The sequence below is a fragment of the Alosa pseudoharengus genome, unplaced genomic scaffold, assembly GCF_046254945.1.
Source record: "Alosa pseudoharengus isolate Yale_2024_CS ecotype anadromous, Long Island Sound unplaced genomic scaffold, YU_APseudo_1.1 YU_APseudo_1.1_scf_2, whole genome shotgun sequence".
NCBI classification, from domain to species: Eukaryota; Metazoa; Chordata; class Actinopteri; order Clupeiformes; family Clupeidae; genus Alosa; species Alosa pseudoharengus.
In genome coordinates this window covers 43,587,312-43,610,936 of record NW_027468663.1, presented here as the reverse complement: position 1 = coordinate 43,610,936, position 23,625 = coordinate 43,587,312, and the positions used below count along the sequence as shown (strand labels likewise).

General features: G+C 42.0%; 1 protein-coding gene and 2 non-coding genes across 7 annotated transcripts; 2 read left to right on the top strand and 1 right to left on the bottom strand.

Moving 5' to 3' along the window:
* The first annotated feature begins 658 nt into the window (after window positions 1-658).
* Window positions 659-14,418, top strand: patl1 (PAT1 homolog 1, processing body mRNA decay factor). Of its 5 annotated transcripts, none has more exons than XM_076295090.1 (18): window positions 659-744; window positions 1,651-1,756; window positions 1,895-2,196; window positions 7,483-7,563; window positions 7,669-7,869; window positions 8,195-8,296; window positions 9,649-9,756; window positions 9,950-10,146; window positions 10,425-10,569; window positions 10,921-11,038; window positions 11,255-11,352; window positions 11,562-11,621; window positions 11,712-11,857; window positions 12,075-12,234; window positions 12,520-12,648; window positions 12,788-12,879; window positions 12,999-13,148; window positions 14,096-14,418. In XM_076295090.1, exons 1-18 carry the CDS (start codon window positions 730-732, stop codon window positions 14,115-14,117), a joined length of 2,232 nt encoding a protein of 743 aa, XP_076151205.1. In that variant the 5' UTR covers window positions 659-729; the 3' UTR covers window positions 14,118-14,418. The 5 variants fall into 5 exon arrangements, with proteins under 5 accessions (XP_076151205.1, XP_076151204.1, XP_076151202.1 ...); XM_076295089.1 differs by having other exon boundaries at window positions 1,895-2,292; window positions 9,670-9,756; window positions 12,523-12,648; XM_076295087.1 differs by having other exon boundaries at window positions 1,895-2,292; window positions 9,670-9,756.
* Window positions 14,419-16,850: 2,432 nt separating this feature from the next.
* trnak-uuu (transfer RNA lysine (anticodon UUU)) lies at window positions 16,851-16,923 on the bottom strand. The gene has a single exon. It is a non-coding gene; the product is annotated as a tRNA-Lys (tRNA).
* Window positions 16,924-17,665: 742 nt separating this feature from the next.
* trnar-ucu (transfer RNA arginine (anticodon UCU)) lies at window positions 17,666-17,757 on the top strand. The gene is given in 2 exon segments: window positions 17,666-17,702; window positions 17,722-17,757. It is a non-coding gene; the product is annotated as a tRNA-Arg (tRNA).
* The last annotated feature ends 5,868 nt before the right edge of the window (window positions 17,758-23,625 follow it).

Sequence of the window (23,625 nt, the reverse complement as noted above, 5' to 3'; positions counted from 1 at the left end):
ATTGTGTAGCAGTGTTGTAGTACTCTCCAGGAGTCATGAGCTAAATTTAGAGACTGACTTGACTTGGAAGCATAGTGACTTGACTACAACACTGTTGTGTAGCATAGCTTATTTGTCCACCACTGATTTTAAGGTATAAAAAAAAAACCTCTTTAGGGGAGACCGTGGATGATAGCTGCACTCTTATGTCCATGGCGCCATATGGTGCCAAAATGGGCAATTTAGGACTTGAAATTTTGTTTAGCTTGTCCATATTTAAAATAAAATTCAATAAACATGCAACTCTCTGTTAACATGGTGTCCTTGAGTTAGGCTACTGATTAGGCGGCATATTGTCTGTCAACCAAGTTCAAGATTAAGGAATGGGCTGATGCTATGTCTGAAGTTGAAATGTGGCTACATGTGTCTATATTGATCTAATCTCGAAATGTTTAGCCTATTTTTCATTTAGTGTGACAGGCCTTTAGTAGGCTACCTAAATGAAAGGCCTTTGTTTGAAACGCCTGCATTTTCAAATAATATGTTTAAATGTTCTACTGTACTAATAAAATAGGCTGATAAAACATTTTATCAATCTTAATATTTAATCTGAACACAAACATTTCCCCCTGCATGCTCGTCACCAACAGCGCGTTCACGACAACCACTTTGCTGCGTAATTTGCGCGCCGCTCGCAGTTGAGACACAGGGTCTAGCTACCTTTCTCAGGCCCAGCGAGGATAGTTCTACATGTTCCGATTTCAGGTAACCTCAATTTATTCTACTCTCTGTGTTTTGTTTAAGTGCAAGTGCCTGATTCCTAATAAAAACAGGAGAGAACATACTAGGTTATTCTTGTAGGCTTATGTCTTTGTTTGTCGCTGCTCATAACTAGCTAGCTGTAAAATTTCCTAACGTTGCGTGCGGCCTAGGAGCACCAGCCCTTCCATGTCACCCTATCCGTTGCAAGCCTGGGGCAATCATATAGCTAATAGTGGTGCTTATTGGGATCTTCTCAGTCCCATACAGTTTTACGCTTTTTGACCATCTATAAACCATTGTCGTCGTCCTGAATGCTAATAGGTAGAAATGCTTTTGATGTTACGCCAACTGCATAGTTAGCTTGCTAGTTAGCTATCTCTGCTGCATGCTAGCAAGCTATCTAACCAATTCTGAATTTAGAAGCAAACTACCTCACTGTCGCTACGTTGATAAACTCTGCTTTGGGAAGCTATCAAGGATTCTGGGTGTCGTGTGGCAGCGTTCCGTCATTGTATACACGTTGTTTATAGATGGGAAATGGCACCATGAAGATGCCCCAAAATAGTACAGACAGCCTAGCCACGTTATCTGTTTCCCATAACCCGTTTATGTTGAATTAAATGTGATGGCCTTAGTACTAGTGTTGACGGTAGGTTGAAAGCGCGAATGATCAACTTGTGCAACATAACCCTCATACTCCATCCTGATTCGGTGTTCTTACATTACATAGTTTTGCTTTGATAAAGCTGAAATCTGGGCTGACTGTTGGATATTGTGAAAACAGAGGCGTGGAAGGCTGTATTAAAATCCACGTCATTTTAATATTTTGCTCAGGCCCTTGTTTATTTTAGGTTGGTGGTGAGCTCTAAATCTGTGTGTTCTCCCTTTCTCGTCATGAACCATTCTCAGTCTCTGGATGAAGATTGCACCCTGGAGGAGGAAGAGGAAGGACAGGTAGAGGAGGAGGATGACATCGACCAGTTCAATGATGACACATTTGGAGCCGGTGCTGTTGGTGAGTCCAGATTTATCAGAGACAATTTGTTGAACTTTCATTTGTGTTGTGCATTTAATTATTTTAGATGGAGGGAAATTTGTCATGAATGCTGTGTTTGTGTCTGAATGCATAATGGTAATTGAGGTTTATTTTCAGATGATGACTGGCAGGAGGAACATGCTCGCCTGGCGGAGCTAGATGAGAGGGTGCGAGATGTGTTTGCCGGGGGCGATGCATCCAACGCCTCACTACCACCTCCACCGGGCAGTGTCCCACACCCCTCGTCTTTGCCCCGGCCCTCCGCCTCCACACTGCCTCCTCCAGGCCTGGAAGAGCGGGGTGGTGGGGATCTGGCCGAATCCCTAACCCGTCTACTCCTTGGGTCAGATCCTGCCATTGCTGGAGTGGGCGCTGCAGAACCGGACCGCTCCCGCTTCCCGCCCATGTCTCAAGCCCAGGTACCCCTCTCTGGGCTCCCAGCTCCACACCCTTCATTGCTAAGCTACCAACAGCACCAACACCTCCTGCATAGGGGGGGAACCCCCTTGCCACAGGTGAGTGTAGCCATAGTGTAGAACTGGACATTCGGGTCGTTCCGTGTAAAATTAGATGAGGTTGTTGCTGCACCGTCTCAGACTTTGACTACAAACCTTGTCTGTATCATGAATGGGTCCCAAAACCAAGGCCAGTAAAAGTTTCCTGTTCAAATCCTATGTCTTTATATTATTTTCAGCCCTTGAAATTACTTCAGTTTTACAGCCTGAAAACCACATTATCTGGGAAGCAATCCTTGGGCATTAATATCATGAAAAGTAACCATAACCAACCTAAACTTGTTCTCAAACATGTTCTCAATATGACTGAACCATTAAAAGTTTGTATGGCATGTTGATTGGTTTTCTACAAGGCCCTAGAATTGGAAAAATTTGCTCATTAAGTATTGTATTTGCAGACTAAATACTGATTGATGCCATGTGGGTACAGAAAAAAGACCCCCAATGTCTCCAGCTTTGCATTTTGTTCCAAATATTTTATAAAACTAATGGGCATGCAGTACAAACTTTTAATGGTCCAGTCATACTGAGAACATATTTGTCTTCCATCCTACAAAGTTTGGGCAGGCTAGGAGTAAAGCTTTTTAAGATTTTAATGTCAAAACATGACCTCCATGATGAGACATTTTTGAGAGTGTAAAATTGAAAAAAAAAATCAAGGGTAAAAAACTGGGACCTAAACATTATGTAGACAAACTTTGAGCAAAATCTGATACTGTGTAGCGGCACCATTTTCCTGTATTCGGTCTGATTTGCCACGGAATGACCCATTCATGTTCTGGAATTGCAAAGACTTGCAAAAGATATGCTTTTATGACTGGGCACAATATGGAAATAACCAGGCCTGGAATTTCATAATTTTAGGAGCAAGGCCACTTGGCCTTCGTTTGGGCATATTTGGGGGGCACAAAGGTCACACGTCAGGACATCAAGGCTGAAGTTAGCTATACAGTACATAAACAGTATGTCTATATGGGGGCGTGAGAGACTACTTTAGTGATTGGCTGAAAACATTAATGCCTTTTGAAAACCACAGAGGTAAACACATTTATTTGCATCATTATGTCTTATGGACACCACAACATAAAAGGGAGAGACAGACTACAACATTACTTCAAATCAATGACACATTTATTATTGTTATTGTTGTTATTATTATTATTATTATTATTAATGATAACTATTATTAATAATAATAGACGCCAGCAAGGCACTTTGTTAAATAATTGAAAAAATTGCAATGCTTTCGTCAGAGGACTAATCTTTAAAAGTTTTCTGTGGATGACAGCATTTTTGTCAAAAAAGGTGATAAAAAGTAGCCTGACCTAGGCAATTCCTGACAAGTTTGGGCGAAACAAAGAACAATGAATGAGCTAACATCATGCTTTACTATTGATAGTTCACAGTCAGTGTTGTTAAATTAATCATCCCATAGGCCTGTGTATAGCAAACTAATTTGGTTTTAATTCCAGCATTTGGCAAGGCTGTCTCATAACATTTCGGCTACGCCAGGGTAGTGTTCAATGAATTCCTCCTCGGATTAGTGTGAGAGAATTGGATAAGTTAACGTTATCAACACGTTATCAAGTAACGGAAAACATTAGTTCACTACAGCAACGTAAGGTAATGGATCAATGATAGCTGACATTAGGCTATTGTAGTGCTGGGCGGTATGACCAAAAATGTATATCCACGGTATATGACGGTATTTTATTTACCATGCATAATCAGATGTTCACAGCATTTTCTACAGGTTGAGAGAGGAATTGCTGCAGTACATTGACTAAGGATGGTCTATTTTACTGTCATGATGTACAATAACTCCACACTAGTGGTAATGCAGTTTTGCATGGCCCCAGAAAATGATGGTGTTTACAAAGAGCCACTCATGATTCTAATGAAGAATCTAATCAGAATGCAAAGACAATTGCAGTCAAAATACAGAACTTTTACTGTGCAAATTTCACAAGTAGGCTACATCTTGTATAAAACCAATACAAAAAGTAGTGCAACTTGCAATAATTATACTTTTTGAAAATGATACAATTTAAAATAAAACCTCTCTGGTAATATGCTTATTCTGTCAAATAGGCCTATCAAAAATGTATTGTTATTGTGTGGTTTACATGACGTTAGTGGTAGGCTAACGTTAACTTCATGTGGATGTGGATGTCTTGTTAGCCTGCCATGAGCTTCGGTTCGGTTCGCTAGGCAAAACATTAACAAAAAAGATCGTTTTGGTGCACTGATGACAGCCAGGATCATTTCTAACTAGCCAGCTAGTATTGCTCAGTGCATGTCTATAACATGCTTTACTTGCTACCTGAATTTCAGTGAATATTTTTAAGGTGAGATGAATGATAATATCATTTAGCTTCACTGTGTTCGGTGGATTGCTAACTAACGACATCACCTACTAGCCAGCTAGTTACAGCTGTTGAACAATCTCAATAGAATTTTCGTGACGGTAGGCTAAATCCTTTTCAATGCAGTATGTATCCCTTAACGTTTTTCCTTAACTAAAGAAACAATTTAAGGTATTATTCTGTGCAACACCCTTAAATAAACCCCTTACCTAAGGAGAAATTAAGCCTTAAAGGAGAATTCCGGTGTGATTTTGACCTAAAGTGTTTTGGAACATGATACCGAGTGTGAACGTATGTCTCATAGCCCATCTCGGCTTGTCCCCTGCACTCCGAAATCTGGCGCTAGTTAGCTGATGCTACCAACAAGGCGGTCAATGGTGGTGCCTCGGCATCGGCATAGCCATGCAAATAAATCACTGTTTTACACCATTTACGAGGCTCAATGTATCTCCACACTTCATTGGTAGACTTCTGAGGGCCCTGACATTTAAAACGAGACATTGAGAACTTTGAAAAAGCACTGGTAGTTTACTTACAAGACGATTTATACAGACAGTACCTTCACAAAGTTTAGCGTTTGCAGCCATCTTGAATTTAGTCACGATAAGTCAAGCTATGAGTAAGAATGAACAGGTATGATAAGGGATCAGATTCCAAAAATAATTCTGTGGAAATGCATGGATTACAGTTTCTTCCAGTAGCAGCAACTGGAATCCATGCATTTCCACGGAATTATTTTTGGAATCTGATCCCTTATCATACCTGTTCATTCTTACTCGTCGCTCGACTTATCGTGACTAAATTCAAGATGGCTGCAAACGCTAAACTTCGAGAAGATACTGTCTGTATAAATCGTCTTGTAAGTAAACTACCAGTGCTTTTTCGAAGTTCTCAATGTCTCGTTTTAAATGTCAGGGCCCTTGGAAGTCTACCGATGAAGTGTGGAGATACATTGAGCCTCGTAAATGGTGTAAAACAGTGATTTATTTGCATGGCTATGCCGATGCTGAGGCACCACCATTGACCGCCTTGTTGGTAGCATCGGCTAACTAGCACCAGATTTCGGAGTGCAGGGGACAAGCCGAGATGGGCTATGAGACATACGTTCACACTTGGTATCATGTTTCAAAACACTTTAGGTCAAAATCACACCGGAATTCTCCTTTAAGGGTCATACTTCAGGGGAAAAACTTAAAGGAGAATTCAGGTGTGATTTTGACCTAAAGTGTTTTGAAACATGATACCGAGTGTGAACGTATGTCTCATAGCCCATCTCGGCTTGTCCCCTGCACTCCGAAATCTGGCGCTAGTTAGCCGATGCTACCAACAAGGCGGTTAATGGTGGTGCCTCGGCATCGGCATAGCCATGCAAATAAATCACTGTTTTACACCATTTACCAGTTGCTGCTACTGGAAGAAACTGTAATCCATGCATTTCCACAGAATTATTTTTGGAATCTGATCCCTTATCATACCTGTTCATTCTTACTCGTCGCTCGACTTATCGTGACTAAATTCAAGATGGCTGCAAACGCTAAACTTCGTGAAGATACTGTCTGTATAAATAGTCTTGTAAGTAAACTACCAGTGCTTTTTCAAAGTTCTCAATGTCTCGTTTTAAATGTCAGGGCCCTCGGAAGTCTACCAATGAAGTGTGGAGATACATTGAGCCTCGTAAATGGTGTAAAACAGTGATTTATTTGCATGGCTATGCCGATGCCGAGGCACCACCATTGACCGCCTTGTTGGTAGCATCGGCTAACTAGCGCCAGATTTCGGAGTGCAGGGGACAAGCCGAGATGGGCTATGAGACATACGTTCACACTCGGTATCATGTTTCAAAACACTTTAGGTCAAAATCACACCGGAATTCTCCTTTAAGGTGTTTTGTGTTTACCCTCACTATGCCTCGCAGTGGCACCATTCGTGCGTTTGAAAAAAAGTCCCTCTGAAACACTGCCGCGCGCGCAGCGTTCCAAATGTTGTGTAATCAAATACACCGGTATGGTGGTATATTAAAAATTCATATCATAACGAAAATATACAGCGGTATACGGTGTGAACCGGTATACCGCCCAGCACTAGGCTATTGCATTCCAAAGCTGCCTAATATATCTAAATATCTTGCCTAGTCTTCTGGCTGTTGATTTCTTTACGTGCGCTGTCACTTTCTCCACTTCATCAAAGACTAAATTAATTTGCGCTGCAAAGCGATCTAGCATCATTGTCTAGTTCTGATGCTAAGATTATTTTGACAAGGCGTAGGCTACGAATTAAAATCACTGCATCAGTCGGATACTAAGCAGAATATGGAAAGAAGGGGGAAGCAGTCATGCAGGGCACCAAGGCCACAGTGGCCTGTGAACCTCCTATTTTAAAGGGGCATCCAGCCAATGCAAAGGGGTAACGATGGCCGTGGCCGCCGTGAAATTCCAGTCCTGGATATAACTGTGCTCACTGGCTATATTTAAAAAGAGAGATATAAAGCCCATCTGTTGAGACATTTGTTTGTCATAGTGTGCATGCTCTTTATTTCCTGCACAAGACCTAAATAAGACACACTTAAGAAACTGATAATATTTTGGCTATCACTGTGATTTCAACACTTTATGAGTAGAGAATACAGTCAGTATACAAGGCATTGAACTCCCTTTGAAACCTATGAAAAAGCCTGTCAGTAACTCATCCACCTTTGAAGAAACAACATGTGTACTAGAGAGTACACTCATCCGCCTTTGAAGAAACAAACGTGTGTACTACAGATCATACACCATTTGTCAGATTGAGGGATAAAGGTATATATAACCCTGGCTGTCTCCTTTAGGTGAACTCTCACAGTATATGGGAGAACAACATGGGATTTGGACCTGTGAGTGTTTCTCCTGGACTGGTCACGCACATGGAGGTACAGTCTAGGAATTCTCAATCTGTTGTGTTGGTCCTCTTATTGTTGCAGTTTTAGTCACAGTTCTCAGAGTGCAAGCATTTCCTTGTTCATTATTCCCTGTAGGACAGTCCACTGATGTCCATTATTAAGGAGGTGGGGCTACCCAAGAGACCCCCGCCAATCAGGGGTGAGGATGGCCTAGACTTATCAGAAAGGGTGCCGCCACCCCGCTCATCCTCACCAGTCATCGGGAGCCCTCCTGTGAGGGCAGTGCCCATTGGAACCCCTCCCAAACAGCCACTGAGTCACACCCTCAACCAGCAGGTCAGTCTGGTGTGATGGGCTATCCCCCGCATTGTGGTTAGCATCTAAATGTATTGTTGATCTTGTTCTATTATAAACCCCTTTTAAGTGTTCCCAAAATGCTCTCGTCTTTTTACCCCTGAATGTATTAGCATACCGTAGTGTTTTTCTGTGCCATAGAAGTCCTTAAATCAAACGCTAATTTTAGTCTTTTTTGTGTGTCAGTAACTCATGTTGGTTTTGTGCATCAGAGTAGATTGTCATGTTGTGTTACAGATTGCCTGCTTCCTTGTGTCTGTGTTGGTTGGTAGTAGATTTTAGCTACCGTTCTGTTCTCTCTCTTCAGATCCATTGCCCTACTGCGGTTCATGTACGAGCCCCAATCCAGCACCGTTTCCCCCCTCCCTTCCCTGAGCGCCTCTCTCCTAACACCCTCCTCAACATCGCTGTGAGTTGCCCCAGTTGGGTCCACCCTCTCTCTCACCTGTCCTTGCGCACCTCCTACCTCCTCTGTTAGATTAATGGGTAGTTTGGGCTTGCTAGTAGGTCGCAATGCATGGCCCTTAGATGTATAATTGTTTATCTTTTGCATTGGATAATGATGAGAGGTGAAACATTTATATACCACAATTTAGAGGGTGACTAATTGATTGGTATTGGCCAGTGTTTGAGCATATCAAGCAAATTAACCGGCATACACATCCGCAGGCAACCCAGTGTTGTGGAACACGTGTGACAGAGCCCCTTGTGTCAATCAAATTGCCACTCTACCGGCAGACCCTCAGCGGATGTTGACCCCAGTGCAGGCAAAATTTTGGAAGAATGAGAACAATACCATCATAACTACTGGGAGAAAATATCAAGGCTTAAATTCTTATCTTTTTAAGCCTTATATATTTAATTTGTCAGACATTTAGAGAGAAAATTTGAATAATCGTAGGCCACTTCGGAACTGTATTGATGGCAAGCCTTTAACCAGCAGTACAGAATCCTGGTAACGGGCCCGGAGACTACATTATCGATGAGCATTGTATTGATAATCTCCGACGTTATCAATTCTGTTTTTGGTACTGGAGAATTTCTCTCCCTTGGAGGCTGTGTGTGACAGAGCAGCTCTCACACACACACACTGCAGCAGAGCCTTGTTCAGACACAGAGATTCTGCTCTTAGTAACAATGGCAGAGAAAACGTAATGTTCAAAAGTATGATTGCCCTTTACAGTTGTCAGTTGATGCTGACAATGCCCCATAATTAGTCTAATTGATGTGCCTGTGAGTGCGGAAACGCAAGCAATTTTTCGAAACAAAACAACGTTGTCATTAAACGTGTCTACAATGACATGACATTAGCGTAGCAGATATGCGCAGCAGCCTGTGTAATACAAGTAAAGAAAGTAATTTTTATTTATTTTGCAATCGCTTAGATAATGGCCATTTGGCTTGTAACATGCTGCAGGACCGTTTTGGGAAGGTGCGTTTAAAGGTACATTTACTCATGCACCCTGCTATAAACGTTTCCCCAAATTCCCTCAATCAAGGGAATTTGGGGAAACAACAACAAAAATTTTTTTTTATATGTATTAGATTGTAATGTATATGCGGTTTTATAAATTATAGAATAAATGACTTAAATACTAATTGGACAATATATCCGCCATTGGCTGCCCTGATTTCATCAGCAAGATCAGCATTAGCAACGGCCCTAGCGTAACCCATATAGGTCAACCTCTACCCACATAGGTATTAGTCCCTTGTCATTTTTGTATTGTTTTACTTGTTTGTGTTTTTTCTTTTCTCCTGATGGCCTCCACGTCTTTTCAGAACTCTCCTCTGTGTCGGCCTCCGTTTCCTGCTGGGGTGGGACCGGTTCTCTCTCAGATCCAGCGGGCCCAACTGCTCAACTCCCAGGTGTGTTGTTGTGTGATGTTGCTTGAAAAATGGCACACTGAAGAGGGGCTTCTCAGCCCTGGCGTTCTCAGTGCCTCATTATTGGTGCAAATGTGTGATGAACACCATGCTGTGACTGTGGAAAGAACAAGTTCCCAAACTCTTTAATCAGGTCTATCTGTTTATTCTTTTCTCTTTTCCACCTTTTCTCCAGGTGGGGCCGTTTTCTCGAGGTGGACCCGCTCCCATGTTGCCAGGCGGAGGTGGGGGTTTTAGACCGTTTTTCAGCCAGCCTCCTCCCCGAGTGGGACATCATGTCCCCCCTCCTAACCACAACCCCATCCGGCACAACACTACACACCTCCACCCCCAGCACCGCCGGATGCTTACGCAGAGGATGCAGAGCAGGGGGTCAGTAGCCATCATATTGAACATTGGCTGGGAAGAATCATATGTGCTGAAAGAATTTGGGACACAAGTCTGCACTGATAACCAGCAACCTATTTTCAGAATACACTAATCATTATTGCAAGGTTAATGCAGGAAAATGCAGTTCCCTTTCAAGATAGGCAGATGTGACTCCCTGCATTATTCAATTGTGTAAATTAATGAACAGACGTTGCATTCCTATCTTTCCTGCATAGCATCATCTAGGATACTTATGTATGTGTGTGTTTGTTGTGTCTCAGTGACCGTGGCGGTCGAGTAGGGGATCGGCGTAGCAGGGATCCCTACAGTAACCTGATGACCCAGAAGGAGAAGGAGTGGGTGGCGCGCATCCAGATGATGCAGCTCCAGAGCACTGATCCTTACCTGGATGACTACTACTATCAGGTAGCAACTGCCAGCATCATCTAGCTCTAGCTGCACTAGGTCAGCTCACGTGGTTCCCACAGATAAGCTAAATCCTGTTGTGGTTGGGCATGATAATGTGGTGAATACATGTGAAATGGCCCTAGTTAAAAATTTGAGTGAAATTTTAATTGGATTTAAGATTTCAAAAGACACTTATGTTGCTGTGATGTGATTGCTTACAGATCTGTGGTGTTCTCTCTGACTGAGATGCGTCCTGTCTTAGTGTGTCATTGATGGGTTATTTTGTCATCTGAACAGCAGTAGTTTATTTTCTGTGTGGCTTTGGAGATGATGATGATGATGACGACAACCTTGTCTTACTGGTTATAGAACTATTATGAGAAGATGGAGAAGCGTCTGGAGAGGGACAAAGACAGTATCAGGAAGGAGCCCACCACCAAACTGATCACCCCTCAGGTGGCCAAACTGGAGCAGACATACCGGCCAGGTAACCATCAGGACCACATCCCATCAGCACTTTGTAGGCATCAGAAATGCTAATGGCATTTACCTGGAGTACAAGAGCATTTATTTCATACATGACCTCTTGGGGCATCCAGGCTAGCAGAAATGTCTGCATCAAACCTATTAAAGTACCTGTTTTTGTTATGAATATTATCATGAATGTCAATGACTGACATTGGATTTTTTTTTTCTTCCACAGTTCAGTTTGCTGGCTCCCTAGGAAAGCTCACCGTCTCAAGTGTGAACAATCCCAGGAAGATGATTGATGCAGTGGTGACTACTCGCACTGATGATGAGGTTGGGATATCTCCTTAATCCTTTCCGAACTCAAGTACTCTGACATACTGTAGGTTGTACTGTTGTGAAAACAGATTGAAGGGGCTTTTAGACGTATGTGAGTGACTTCCTGTAAACGTACAGTGTAACAGCAGACCACAATCTAATCCGTGCCCGTGGTCCTCTGTGGCGTTGATGTTCTACATCTCTATTTTTTTACAACGCAACAGGAGAAGAGGGAAAAGCAGGTGTGGAACAAGAGGAGGCAGATTCTCTACACTGTGGAAAAGGTGAGTTCCCGCGTATGTAGTTTAGCCTACTGCACATTCTCTCTGATACCTGGCTTCTCCCGACTGACTGCCTAACTGTTGTGACCTTAGATGTACAGTCTGCTCCTGGAAGTCCAGGACTTTGAAAAGAAATTCCTGCAGACTCCGGAGGAACAGAGAGAGGCCCTGCTGGAGCAGCACAAGACCCACACACTGCAGCTCTACAACTCCCTCAAAGAGAAGGAGTGGGAAGACAGGTGAGGTGGAAAGGAAGGACTAAAAGGCAGAAAGAGCAAAGAGTGGCTCCAGTAAAGACTCCAGTTCCCAGGATCTTTGATTATACACTTGTTCTTGCTGAAAGTACACATTCATCACATTTTCATATCAGTTTAAATGTTTTGCCTCTCCATGAAGTGCATGTTAAAAGTAAGTGTTCTTTATTTATTTATTTGTTTGTCTCTCTCTGCCCTACAGAGTCAGTGATGAACAGTGCCTCATGATCATGTCTGTGAGGAAGGGCAAACGCCTCATGTCTAGGCTCCTTCCTTTCCTGCCCCCTCCTCAAGCTGCTGCTGTTGTCATGGGCATCGCCCGAAATCTGCCAGCCCTGGCAAAGAAAGACAAACATGACCAGGTGTGAATTACTTCAGGGAGAAAACCAGAAATGTTTGGGTACACAATACCTAATGGCAAAGTTAGAATGAATGGGCAATGTAGACTTAAGAAACAATATAAAAATCCCCCATCAGGATATAGTCTTGAGAACCATGAAAGCACAAACAAGTACAACTTCTGATTTCAAAATCCGTGTCAACTGTCACCCTCTCTGTAGGATAATGCAGTGAAGTACTCAACAGGTCAAATTTGCTTTGTTATTGAATAAAGGAATGTATTTGTGTTGTTGTTTGTATTTGACCAGCAGGTCCTGTGCTGGTTAGTTGAGCCAGTCGCCGTCGTAATCCAGTCCATGTCCAGTTCCGCCCTCACAGACCTCCTGCAGGAGCTGCAAGGCAGCGAGGGTCAGCTTCCCAGAGTACTGCAAAATAAGGTACCAGCTGCACTGCACTGGGAAAAGGCCTAGATTGGAGCAACATACATTTCTTTTCCTTTTATACTATTATATTTTGATCTGCGCTCTCACCAAAGGTTTCTGTTTTTCTTTTCCAAACACATCCTTGTGTCACTAGTTTGGCGTGACACTGCTCTACCTAATTCTGAGTGAGGGGGAGCGAATGCAGAGCTCTGATCCCAACTGTCAGCTAATGGATGATAATCGATGGTAAGTGTGTGTGTTTGTGTGTATCGTGTAAAGTGATTTGAAGGGAGTAAAGTGTTGGATCATTTTATTACCTTAACTTTGACAGTCTTTACAACGTGTGCTGTTGTTTTCTTTTGTAGGACAGAGTTGGTGTTCTCGGTGACTAGAGAGCTGTTGAAAGTCCCCTCGTCATCGCTCTCCCCTCCTCTCTTCACACCTCCCAACCTTCTCTCTCTATTCTCTCGCTATGTAGACCGCCAGAGGCTGGAGCTGTTACAGGAGAAATTACAGTGAGCGATCTCTTCTCCTCTGTGGCAAACTTTCTTTTTAAATTCTCACTCCTGTAGACAGCATGGCCAAAGTGTATAGACATGTCTGCTCAGTAACACATTTAACTAGCTTGGACACACCCATTGCCAGTGGTCGCATAGAACCATACAACCATGCATGCAATGCTCACAAGAATCGGTCATATTGAAGAGCTCAGACTTTTACCTTTGCACTACATAGAAATAGCCCAGCAGAGCCACACCAGACAGACATAAGGATTCTATTTATATGCCTTAAAGTATATTTTCCAAATATGAATGATTTAAAATGACATGTTATTGATGTAGATTGATGTATTTATCTATGTAGTTTGCTGTGTGAATTTGAATAATAATTGAATGGCCAGAAATATTGGTTATTATACAGTACTTTCAGTTTAAACTTTATTTCCCAAACTTTTTTTTTTATATAAGATGCCTTGGAACTAGAAAGACTACCACACACTGTTATGATTGCAAAATGAAATTTATTGTGATCTACATTTCAGTCCTTAGACCTTTGTCGGGTTTATTAAGCATTAAATGGTTGCCCCCACGCCCATGGCCAACTGACCTGTTCAGTGCCACAAAAGCATACTGATGAAATGTTTCACTTTAAGTCATTAAATTGTACAGCTATGGGATATTCACAGCCATTTCTGTGCATAGAACTTTTGTGTTCACTCATCCGTTGGTTTAACGGCTTTATAGTTTTACCTACATACACTAGCCAGCATGGATAACTTAACATGTATGACGTGTGGAGGCGCAAGTGATACAGTTTTAATTGAAAATTAGTTATTAATGTTGGGGTTGTGAAAAGTGCTAGTCTTATTCCACTGCCTGCAGCTACCATAGCATATTTTTTTCAGTATATTGACAACAATAAATCTGGTCTCACGTTTAACTTTTATTTCTTTCTGTTCCAGGATCACTGCATTATCCAGGTAGAATTGACTTCGGGCGTCAAGAGTCCTTTATTCAGAGGCTGACTGTTAGTGTCCAAGTGTTCATGTGTGAATGAGTGAGTTGCGTGGCAAAGGGAGGGATTAGGGTTGATTTTAATCCAGCAGAAAACTATTGTCACTTTCTTTTTTTGTGTTAAAATAGGTGTGTGTCAGGATGTATGTGTGAGTGAGAGATACATGAAGGTTGAGTGATGAAGTGAAATCAGCATTTTTAAATCTTGTTAACATTGATGCCTGTGACAAAAACATAAAATTAAAAAAGTATTTCTATTGTTTAAAATCAAGTTTTATGTATTTTTCTGCACATGTTGGATTGGATTTTAATGTACAGATCTTATAATAATGTAATAATCTTTGTAGCACTTAAAAATCCAAGTTATGGATGTACAAAGGCAGCAAAATCAGACAGTAAAAGTAGTACATTTTCAAAATAAAATAAAGCAAAGCAACTAGATGTTTTGCAATAATATAAGGCCATACAGGTTTAAAGAAAATCAGTCAGTTTTAAGAGTATTACATTTAAACAAAACTAGGATGGGCTTTTCTATACAGATGTATCTTGAGAAGGGATTTAAAGGAAGACACTGACTTGGAACACTTGTCACACAATGTTGTTTAATAGCTTTTTGGTTGACACAAGCTCTGTGTCTTTAAAAGTAAATATAGATCTTATTTTGGAAATATTTTGTGGAGATGGTAAAAACATGATTGTACAAGCTTTGTGATGTGTTGCTAAAAACTTAGATTACTGTCAAACTAGACCCCAAGATTATTCGCAACAGGTTTGATGTGAACCTACAGATGGCATAATTTGTTTTGTTGATATATTTGTTTAATATCACACACATTTATTAAGTGAATTCAGCACACTAGGATCTGAAGATCTAACAGGCAGGTACAGGCACTCCCACCCAATGCCTGAGTCTATCTAACAGTATAATATCAGTTGTGTCAAAGGCTGCACTAATATCCAGAAGTACAAGGACACATGCAATCATCAGTTGTTCTTAAAAGGTTGTTTGTAACCTTCAACAGTGCTGTGATACTTTTGGAAACCAGATTGTAAAACAGCATGAATGGTAAGTAGGATATCAGCCTACAGTTTTTGAAGAAGAGAAGGATCACGTCCAGATTTCTTTAGCAGTGGGTTCACACAAGCAGATTTGTAGTAATCAGGGACATCTGACCATGAACTGTTAAAAACAGGGCCAATAGATTCTATTACTTATGAGTTACTTATGAGGGTTCAAACTATTGTTGTGGGTAAGGGACCAAAGAGTACATGGCATTAGGAGTATTTCTATTAGTATTTCTAATCGACTCCACTTGATCATTAGGAAAAGAAAAACATTTCACAGTCAACATCACTTTCAACTGGGACACAGTTGTATGTAGATATAAACTGCATTTGTATTTAACACACGTCTTGTATTAAACAGCCACAAGGCCTCAACCTCCACAGACCACCATTGGTGTTGACTCAGAAAAGCACTTCAGCAACAGCCCTGTCATTAACAAAAGAATAAAAAATAAAAATGTGGTTTGAGTCACATATTGGATGTCCATGTTAGGCTGTCTAGTGATTTGATATTTTTTTCCACAACCCATCAGGACCAAATGTTTGTATTCACCAAACACATTTCAAGTAATTTACCTTTTGCCATTTCATCATGACTTTTGTTTTGCCACTTGAGAAGGTTTTGTTGGAATTGTTGTGGCCAAAACTAGGTGAATTTGCTGTGGGATTCCTTGAAAATTGTGAGTGTTAAATAGGAAAACAATCCAATATTCCATAACTCCATTTTCTGCAGCAGTACTAGTAATATGGAAAAATGCCAATTTTTGAATTTGCAGTCAAAATGCCAGATTGAAAATCCTGGAAGGACCAAGCATCTTTGGCTCATTTGACTAACCTTCATAAACCCTGTAATGTTACAGTAGAATATTGTGGACTAGCCTATATAATCTGAGGTGTTTCACATCCATCCATTTTCAAAATCTGGCTTTCTTGATGAGGGGGGAAGTATATATGTATCTATATTTATAGATTTGTATGCATGTAAGCATTTGATTATTTAAAAACGTAATATCCAGATAACATGCACAGTATGCATTAAATGGCCTCAAAGCATATTGTCACTTTAAGAGAAGTCTATGCAGCCTTTGTCCACAAGAGTGCAATACAACTCCACTAGTCCTGCATTTTATATATTACAGTTTTTCACAAATGCTAAAACACATTTTTTTACTTTCCGACCTTTTCTCAAAACGGTAAACACAAAACTCCATTCTCAAACTCCATTCACAAAACCTCCAACACTTCTTGCAACATCAAACATCTGTTTTTACGTCTGTGCTTTGTCACTTGTGGTTACAATTATGCACATGCATCGCAGTGCAAATGTGTTTTATTGAGAGAATGTGTTTAGTTTTCCAAAGAGAGTAAATGAGATGTGCAAATTGCTTTTACTAGGTAGAAAACTGCTTATGGCTTAGCCAAAAGAGTGATTGATTCATTAAATGTAGCCTACGTGCTCAGGCAACAGATCATTTGGTTCAGATAAAAAAAATGTTTTAGTAATTGTGGAAAAAATGTAGCCTTTGTATACATCTAAAATTGTATTTGTATATCAGAATTGTTCGATGTTACAGTCTTCCACCTTTAGGTACTTTAACGAACAACAAATGCTTCGAAACTGGTCCCAAAAGGAATTTCCGCCCGAACAGGGACTTGAACCCTGGACCCTCAGATTAAAAGTCTGATGCTCTACCGACTGAGCTATCCGGGCTCTGCACGCATAGTTCGCTGTTGAAATTTTGATTGACATATTACCAACATATCTCTCCCTCCAAAGATCATATGTATTAAACTTCATAGTTATGTGCTCCAACCACTGCACATTTCTTCGGTTACGTCTCGCTACCTCTGTGGGATTGGCATTAAAATTCGCTTACCGAATGCAATTTTAGCGAAAGTGTGCTATAGCCTAGCCTAACAATGTAGGTTACATTTAGCGTTGTAGTTCTTGTCACCAAGAAAAGGTAACACGCAGCATTGCAAATATGTCCTTGAAATAGTAACGTAAATGTTTGGAAAGAATGGTTACAACCTTTTAAGGCAACATGCCATTTTACGGAAACTGCCTAAACCGTGTAAAAATCTTGCGCACACCATCAACTTTTGGAATAAAGGGACTTGATAACTGCTATGGATAACTGCTAATGTTAAAGTTTTCTTACATTTCCTTGAGTATTCAATAAAACGGCTAACGTTAGTGGCAACATTATGACACGTATTTGTTTGTTTAGGCCATGCCAGAGCTAGATAGATCTAAGACTCTGGGCCATGCAATCTGTCGTTCGAATGAAATGAAAAAGGTTGTCGCGTGATACATTGTTATGTTGTGTGGCTTTAACATTGCATCACAATCGTACAGCGATGGGACAGAATTATGACGACAAATATTGAACATCGACGTACATTTACTGCTAGCAAGTTTTTAAAACCGTGTTCTTCCCCCAGCAACAGGTGGCTCCGTGGCGCAATGGATAGCGCATTGGACTTCTAGATATACACTCATGAAGTGATTCAAAGGTTGTGGGTTCGAGTCCCACCGGAGTCGCACTTTTTCAAATGCCCTGTGCATGCAGTGCAGAACCGAATCAGCACACTTCCACTAGCCTGCCACATTCTAAGACGACTTCCTAAATAGAGAATGCTACCCTTCCGTATGGTTATGCCTACCTCTATATCTGTTTAGCTATGCTTTCAGCGAAATTGCAAGTAAACACAAGACTGAATTCAGATAAAAATAGCCTACTTGTTTTTTTAACTGACCTTCTGTTTTCTTTTACACGATCTGTCATAAATAAGGTGGAAAAACACCACCCTTCCCGAAACTCCCAGTGTAAGATGCTGGTCTAACTTTGCTATTAAACTTGTTAAACTGCGCAAACACACACTGAATGCCTATAACAAAGGAATGAAATGTTTTCCAGACAGTCATTATCATGTAATTTTCACATACAGTATAAAATACCCAGTTCTGTTTCTCTAATTAAATATTTCATAAAATGTCGGGGGTTCGGCTAGAGCCTAGAGTTTCTCCATCACTCTGTGCTAGCCTAAATGAGCTAACATCCAGGTAACTGCGCTAAGAAAATACCTAAGATAATGTTAGGCCAATAGCCTGGCTGCCTGATAACACTGATGGGCGGAATCGATTACAAAGCGATCAAATGTAGGCCTATCAATCTGTAAATAAAAATCTTCTATCTAAAATATTTGTTGGTTAGCAGCTAACCCTTCAAGTTGTATTGGTGCTACTGCCAACTCTAGTCTACTTTATAGAATTATGTTTTTGTGCTGTTGAATATACTACAGCCTATGTTTTAAATTGCATGCCATTACTCAAATTCTTTGCCTACTGTATAACATTTGTGGTCGACATAACAATCTGCAATAAACCTTACCTCCATGGATGCCGAGCAGCATTTAGTTAACTTATGACAGACGTTGTCTTAACGCCAGGACATGGCTACCGCATGGTGCGTTCGTGGGTCTGAATGGCATGGCAACGTCAGCGAACGTCCAGTGCCTTGCAGCCGTATAATTATTAAGCTACTTGACTGCATATAAAAGGTTAAAACATACGCACATAAATCCTAAATAAACGACTATATTTACTATTTTTTTTAAATGAGCTGTATTTGCTCAAAATGTCCTGTATTTGGCGCTTAAGAAGGATAGCCTATGCTGTTTTCAAGTGACAAAAAATGGTCAAGTTTATATCAAAATTGCAACATCAAAGTCTACATGGACAGCAATTGAACTAATTTACAAAGTGACTAAAAACAGAATTGAGAATGTCAGAGCCAAGCTGGTAATGAGGAGAGATTGATGAAGCCAGGCTGGTGGTGAGGGAGGTAAGGGTCAAGCTTGTCGTGAAATGATGCAGTGTGTGTGTGTGTGTTTGTGGGGGGTGGGCTGCAGGGCCAGCTGGTGGTGAGGCGAGTGTCACAAAGTCAGTTCGTTCGCCGCTCACGGGCCTCGAACCCGCCACCTTTACACCCTATGCTTTACACACACACCGGCATGGGAGATGAACGCTCCAACCGCTGAGCTAAAAGCCCAGGCTTCCAACTCAGCGGTTAGAAGCGTTCTTAAGGTTAGGGCTGTGAGACGAGCAACAAGCATGCTAGCTCACCCTGATAGCACAGGGGCGTTGAATCCACGTTGAATCAACCTCCGCCGCTTCAAACAAACGTGGATTCAACGCCCCTCAACGCTCCTTTGCTATCTGCAGTCTGCCTCCGTTACACGAGGTTGCGGGGCTTGGCTAGTGGTGAGGCGTGGGGCGGGGCAGGGCAGGCTCATCGGGGTATGTTACATGTAACAGTTGATAGGACAAGGTCTTTGAACACACAAAGGGAACAATTCCAGTTGAATCCAGACTGAATGTTTGTTGGGGCAGCAGTCAAAGGATGAGTGGTGGCAATAATCCCATCCCAGCCAAATCATAAATCCCTTTCACACCGGAGGGACTTTTTGCAGTTCCGAGAACGTGTGTTCGGACAGGACGGAGTTGGGGATTAAGTTCCTCTGACCGCAGTTCCTAGAACTGTCAGCAGGCCTACCTCAGGCCAGGGTTTTTTCAGGAACCCTAGTGACTTAGGTCTACGTTGATTGGTCCAACTTAAAGGAATTATCCGGAGTAAAATGCATTTTAGATCGATTTCCGGATGATTGGGGGTACATACGTTGAGTTGACATCAAAATTATGTCATTCGGATGTGTTTTGAGAAAGTTCGATTGTACCGTTTTCAGTCACAACTCGTAGCCTGGAAGTGAGCGGGGCATTTCAATTGCGCCGCTACAAAACGCTATTTTTATACCTCTTCTACAGTTCCAAACAACATTACACTTACGTGGTAGTGAGTAGAGGGTCCCTAAAGCCAAACCGAAGTATCCCGAGGTCTTTATGTGGTCGAATAGAGAGTCCAGAATGAATTTCATCAAGCCAGTACCTTTCCGGAAATGTCCGTAGGAGTCTTATTGCTGTGTAACACGCTCTGGAAATTCACAATTTCGTCGCCGTTTAAAAAAAAAAAACATAGTCCAGTCCATACAACTTCATCTCAATTTCGAAAGAAATACTGGACTATGTTTTTTTTTTTTTTTTAAAACGGCGACGAAATTGTGAATTTCCAGAGCGTGTTACAAAACAACTCCTACGGACTTTCCCCTCAAGGTGGCGGCAAAGATGGCAAAATTTCCGGAAAGGTACTGGCTTGATGAAATTCATTCTGGACTCTCTATTCGACCACAAAAAGACCTCGGGATACTTCGGTTTGGCTTTAGGGACCCTCTACTCACTACCACGTAAGTGTTATGTTGTTTGGAACTGTAGAAGAGGTATAAAAATAGCGTTTTGTAGCGGCGCAATTGAAATGCCCCGCTCACTTCCAGGCTACGAGTTGTGACTGAAAACGGTACAATCGAACTTTCTCAAAACACATCCGAATGACATAATTTTGATGTCAACTCAACGTATGTACCCCCAATCATCCGGAAATCGATCTAAAAAGCATTTTACTCCGGATAATTCCTTTAAGTCAAACCCACTGTCAAATCTGCATAGACCTCTCCGGAATAAGTCCCGCCTCCGAAACATCCGGATCCACCCAACTTCCGGGTGTCGAATGTCTATGGGAAGTGGTGGGCCGATTGGCCTACACACTTCTGCCATTTAGTTTCCACTGGATTTTTTCGGTCGGTGCAACACAAAGCAACGACAGCATAGCTAGCCGCCTGCAGGCCCGTCGCTAGAAGGCAAGCAAATCAAGCAAGACAACGACTGGTTAAGAATAAAATGCAATGCAATGTGAGCGCCCCTTTGATAGTCAATGCAGTAAAGTGCAACGACACTGTTACTGGCAATACCGGGATCCCCCTCAAGGGGGCCCCTCTCAGTAGTCGCCGACAGCAGCCAGCCAGCCAGGTTTGTGGTCTCTGCAGCTGCCGAGAAAATATAAAACCTCAGCAGTCATAATGAAGCGGAGTTATGCATCTGGAAGCCAGAAGAGAAAGGAAAAGGATGACAATAAAAAACAAGGTAGTGGTAAGTGATAAATTACACTGGATAAAATAGCTTTACTTGTCTTGTACAAATGGTGTAATGTCGCAGCAGGAAGGCTAGCCTAGCAAATTTGGTAAAGAGTGGGCTATTTATACCAAAATACCTATTCAGACCAATAGCCATTGATCCGTAATCCGTCACCAGTGTGCTTATTTTAAATAGTGGGTGCAGGTGAAACTCTCCTGCATGGAGAGGCTGGACGACTCCATGAAGAAGCAATGGTGGCACCTGACCAACACCTTCTACGTGGAGACCCCAGAGGTATTCTAATTAGCAAAGACTTGTTGCTTTGTTTGATTGTCAAATATCTTTAATTCAATGGTTAACACATTTTCACGTCACACTAATTTCTAGGGAAGCCGTGTGCAGTACGCTTCCGTGAAGCTCGTCACCTACATCCAGGTATAGATACATACTTTAGCTGGAGAGATGTTTCTATAGTCATGGATCTTTACCCCCCTTTAACACATAATTTTTGAGTGAACATGCAGATCATTATTCAGTTGGTATACAGACCATGTTGTTTTGTTATTCTAGCGGTACTGTGGTGGGATCGTCCATGTATCATCCCGCAAGGAGACGGAGTCCAGCTTTCATGTAGAGATGGATGGAGTTCAGGTATTTTTCTTACTGTCACCCATCAATTGTTTACTAAGTCTTATATATTATCATTATCACATGGTGAATGGTCTTCTACAGATGGTCGAGACTGCGAAAACCTTCCAGGAAATGACCATCTCTGCAGATGGAAGGGTTTCGACCATGGAAAGGACTCAATCCTTCGTGGCCCCTGCTCCTACCATCCCTGTTTCTCAGCCTGGCTCTGGTTGTGACACTCCTGGCTCTGACACTGCTGCCTCTGGTTGTGATGCTCCTGGCTCTGACACTGCTGCCTCTGGTTGTGATGCTCCTGGCTCTGACACTGCTGTCGGTCGTGGCGCTGCCTCTGGTCCAAAATGCTTCCTCTGGTCCTGATGCTTCTTCTGGTCCTGACGCTGCTACTATTTCTGATGCTGCCCGTGGTCCTGGCACTCCTAGTTCTGGCTCTGTCCGTTGTCATGGAGCTCTGCTCAGGTAATACATACCTGTCAACACTCCCGTTTTTCCCGGGTTCTCCCGTATTTCAAGGTCATCTCCCGGCACCTTCCCGTTTTGTTATTTCTTCCGTAATTTGCATGGCCATCAAACTTCATTTTAAAATCATTGATCCATTCATTTTTTCTATTAGTCTGACATCTCCCAGGTTGCCAGATTGTGTATGAAATACACCCTACACATACACGATCACTTAGTTTCAATTTCAACCGTTTTGTCATAGGCTAAAACCTGGTAACCTGACTCTCGCCAGATGAATTTCGTTCCGCCTAGCTCCACTCATCCATCTGGGACCAATCCATTGGAGTGTTGCTTCAGAAGGCTGGGCCTAATCAAAAAATGCTTGCATATGATTGAATAAGCCACTTGTCCGTCATCTATTGACGTGCTACTTCAACCACTCACATCGAAGCCAACCCGTGACGCTGATAACAGTCTCACAGTCGCTTCTACGCTATGTCACATCTATGAAACTCCCGCCCTGCGTCCTGATTGGCTGTACCATAAAATCGGGTGCAGAAATCACTCTCAATGGAAGAGGTCCCAGATGGATGTGAGTGAAGCTAGGCGGAGATAAGCGGAACGAAATTCGTCTGGAGAGAGTCAGGTTAAAAACCTGGCAACCCAAAACCCAAATAAGGAAGCGGGCGCCGAGTCTCGCCGTAAGCAAGCGGGCTAGTTGAACGGCCTACTCCAGAACTAGCTGTTGTGAATTTGGGAATTTAATTGATTAACACATCACATAAACTTTTATTGAGTGTTGTTGATACACTGAACTTGTGCCCTAGGAACCAAATCTGACAGCAAGCAGCTTTGGAGTTTTGGAAGTAGGCTGCAGGCAGGCAGCTGGTGGATACATAACTGGCATGCGTAAGGTAATGGTAAGGTAAAAGCAACGACCGAAATGCAGTGTTGAAACACATGTATGAAACGTATTAAATATGCAAACACAGATCCGGTATAAACACTGACACCCCCCCCCCCGAAAAAAAATTCTCCCGTTTTTGGAAAGCTAAATGTTGACAGGTATGAGGTAATATGAAGCACTCACGCCAGTGCTACTCCACAACTTCAACCTGCAGAGTTTTCTGGTGATAACCTGTTCTTGCTAGTGATTCCATCCTGTCATTCTAATGTGTTTTGGCTGTTTGCTTTGGTAGGGGTCAGGAGACAGCAACCTGCTGCTTGAGGCCATGCAGGTTCCCTCCCTCTAGTAAGTATGGTGCTTGTGAATTGGAAAAACACAACAAAGCCCAC

Excerpts from the sequence above, each read along its gene's own strand:
- patl1 (XM_076295085.1), top strand. Across the intron at positions 7,564-7,668 it reads GACTGGTCACGCACATGGAG|GACAGTCCACTGATGTCCAT; the intron begins GTACAGTCTAGG and ends TATTCCCTGTAG. Across the intron at positions 7,870-8,194 it reads GTCACACCCTCAACCAGCAG|ATCCATTGCCCTACTGCGGT; the intron begins GTCAGTCTGGTG and ends CTCTCTCTTCAG.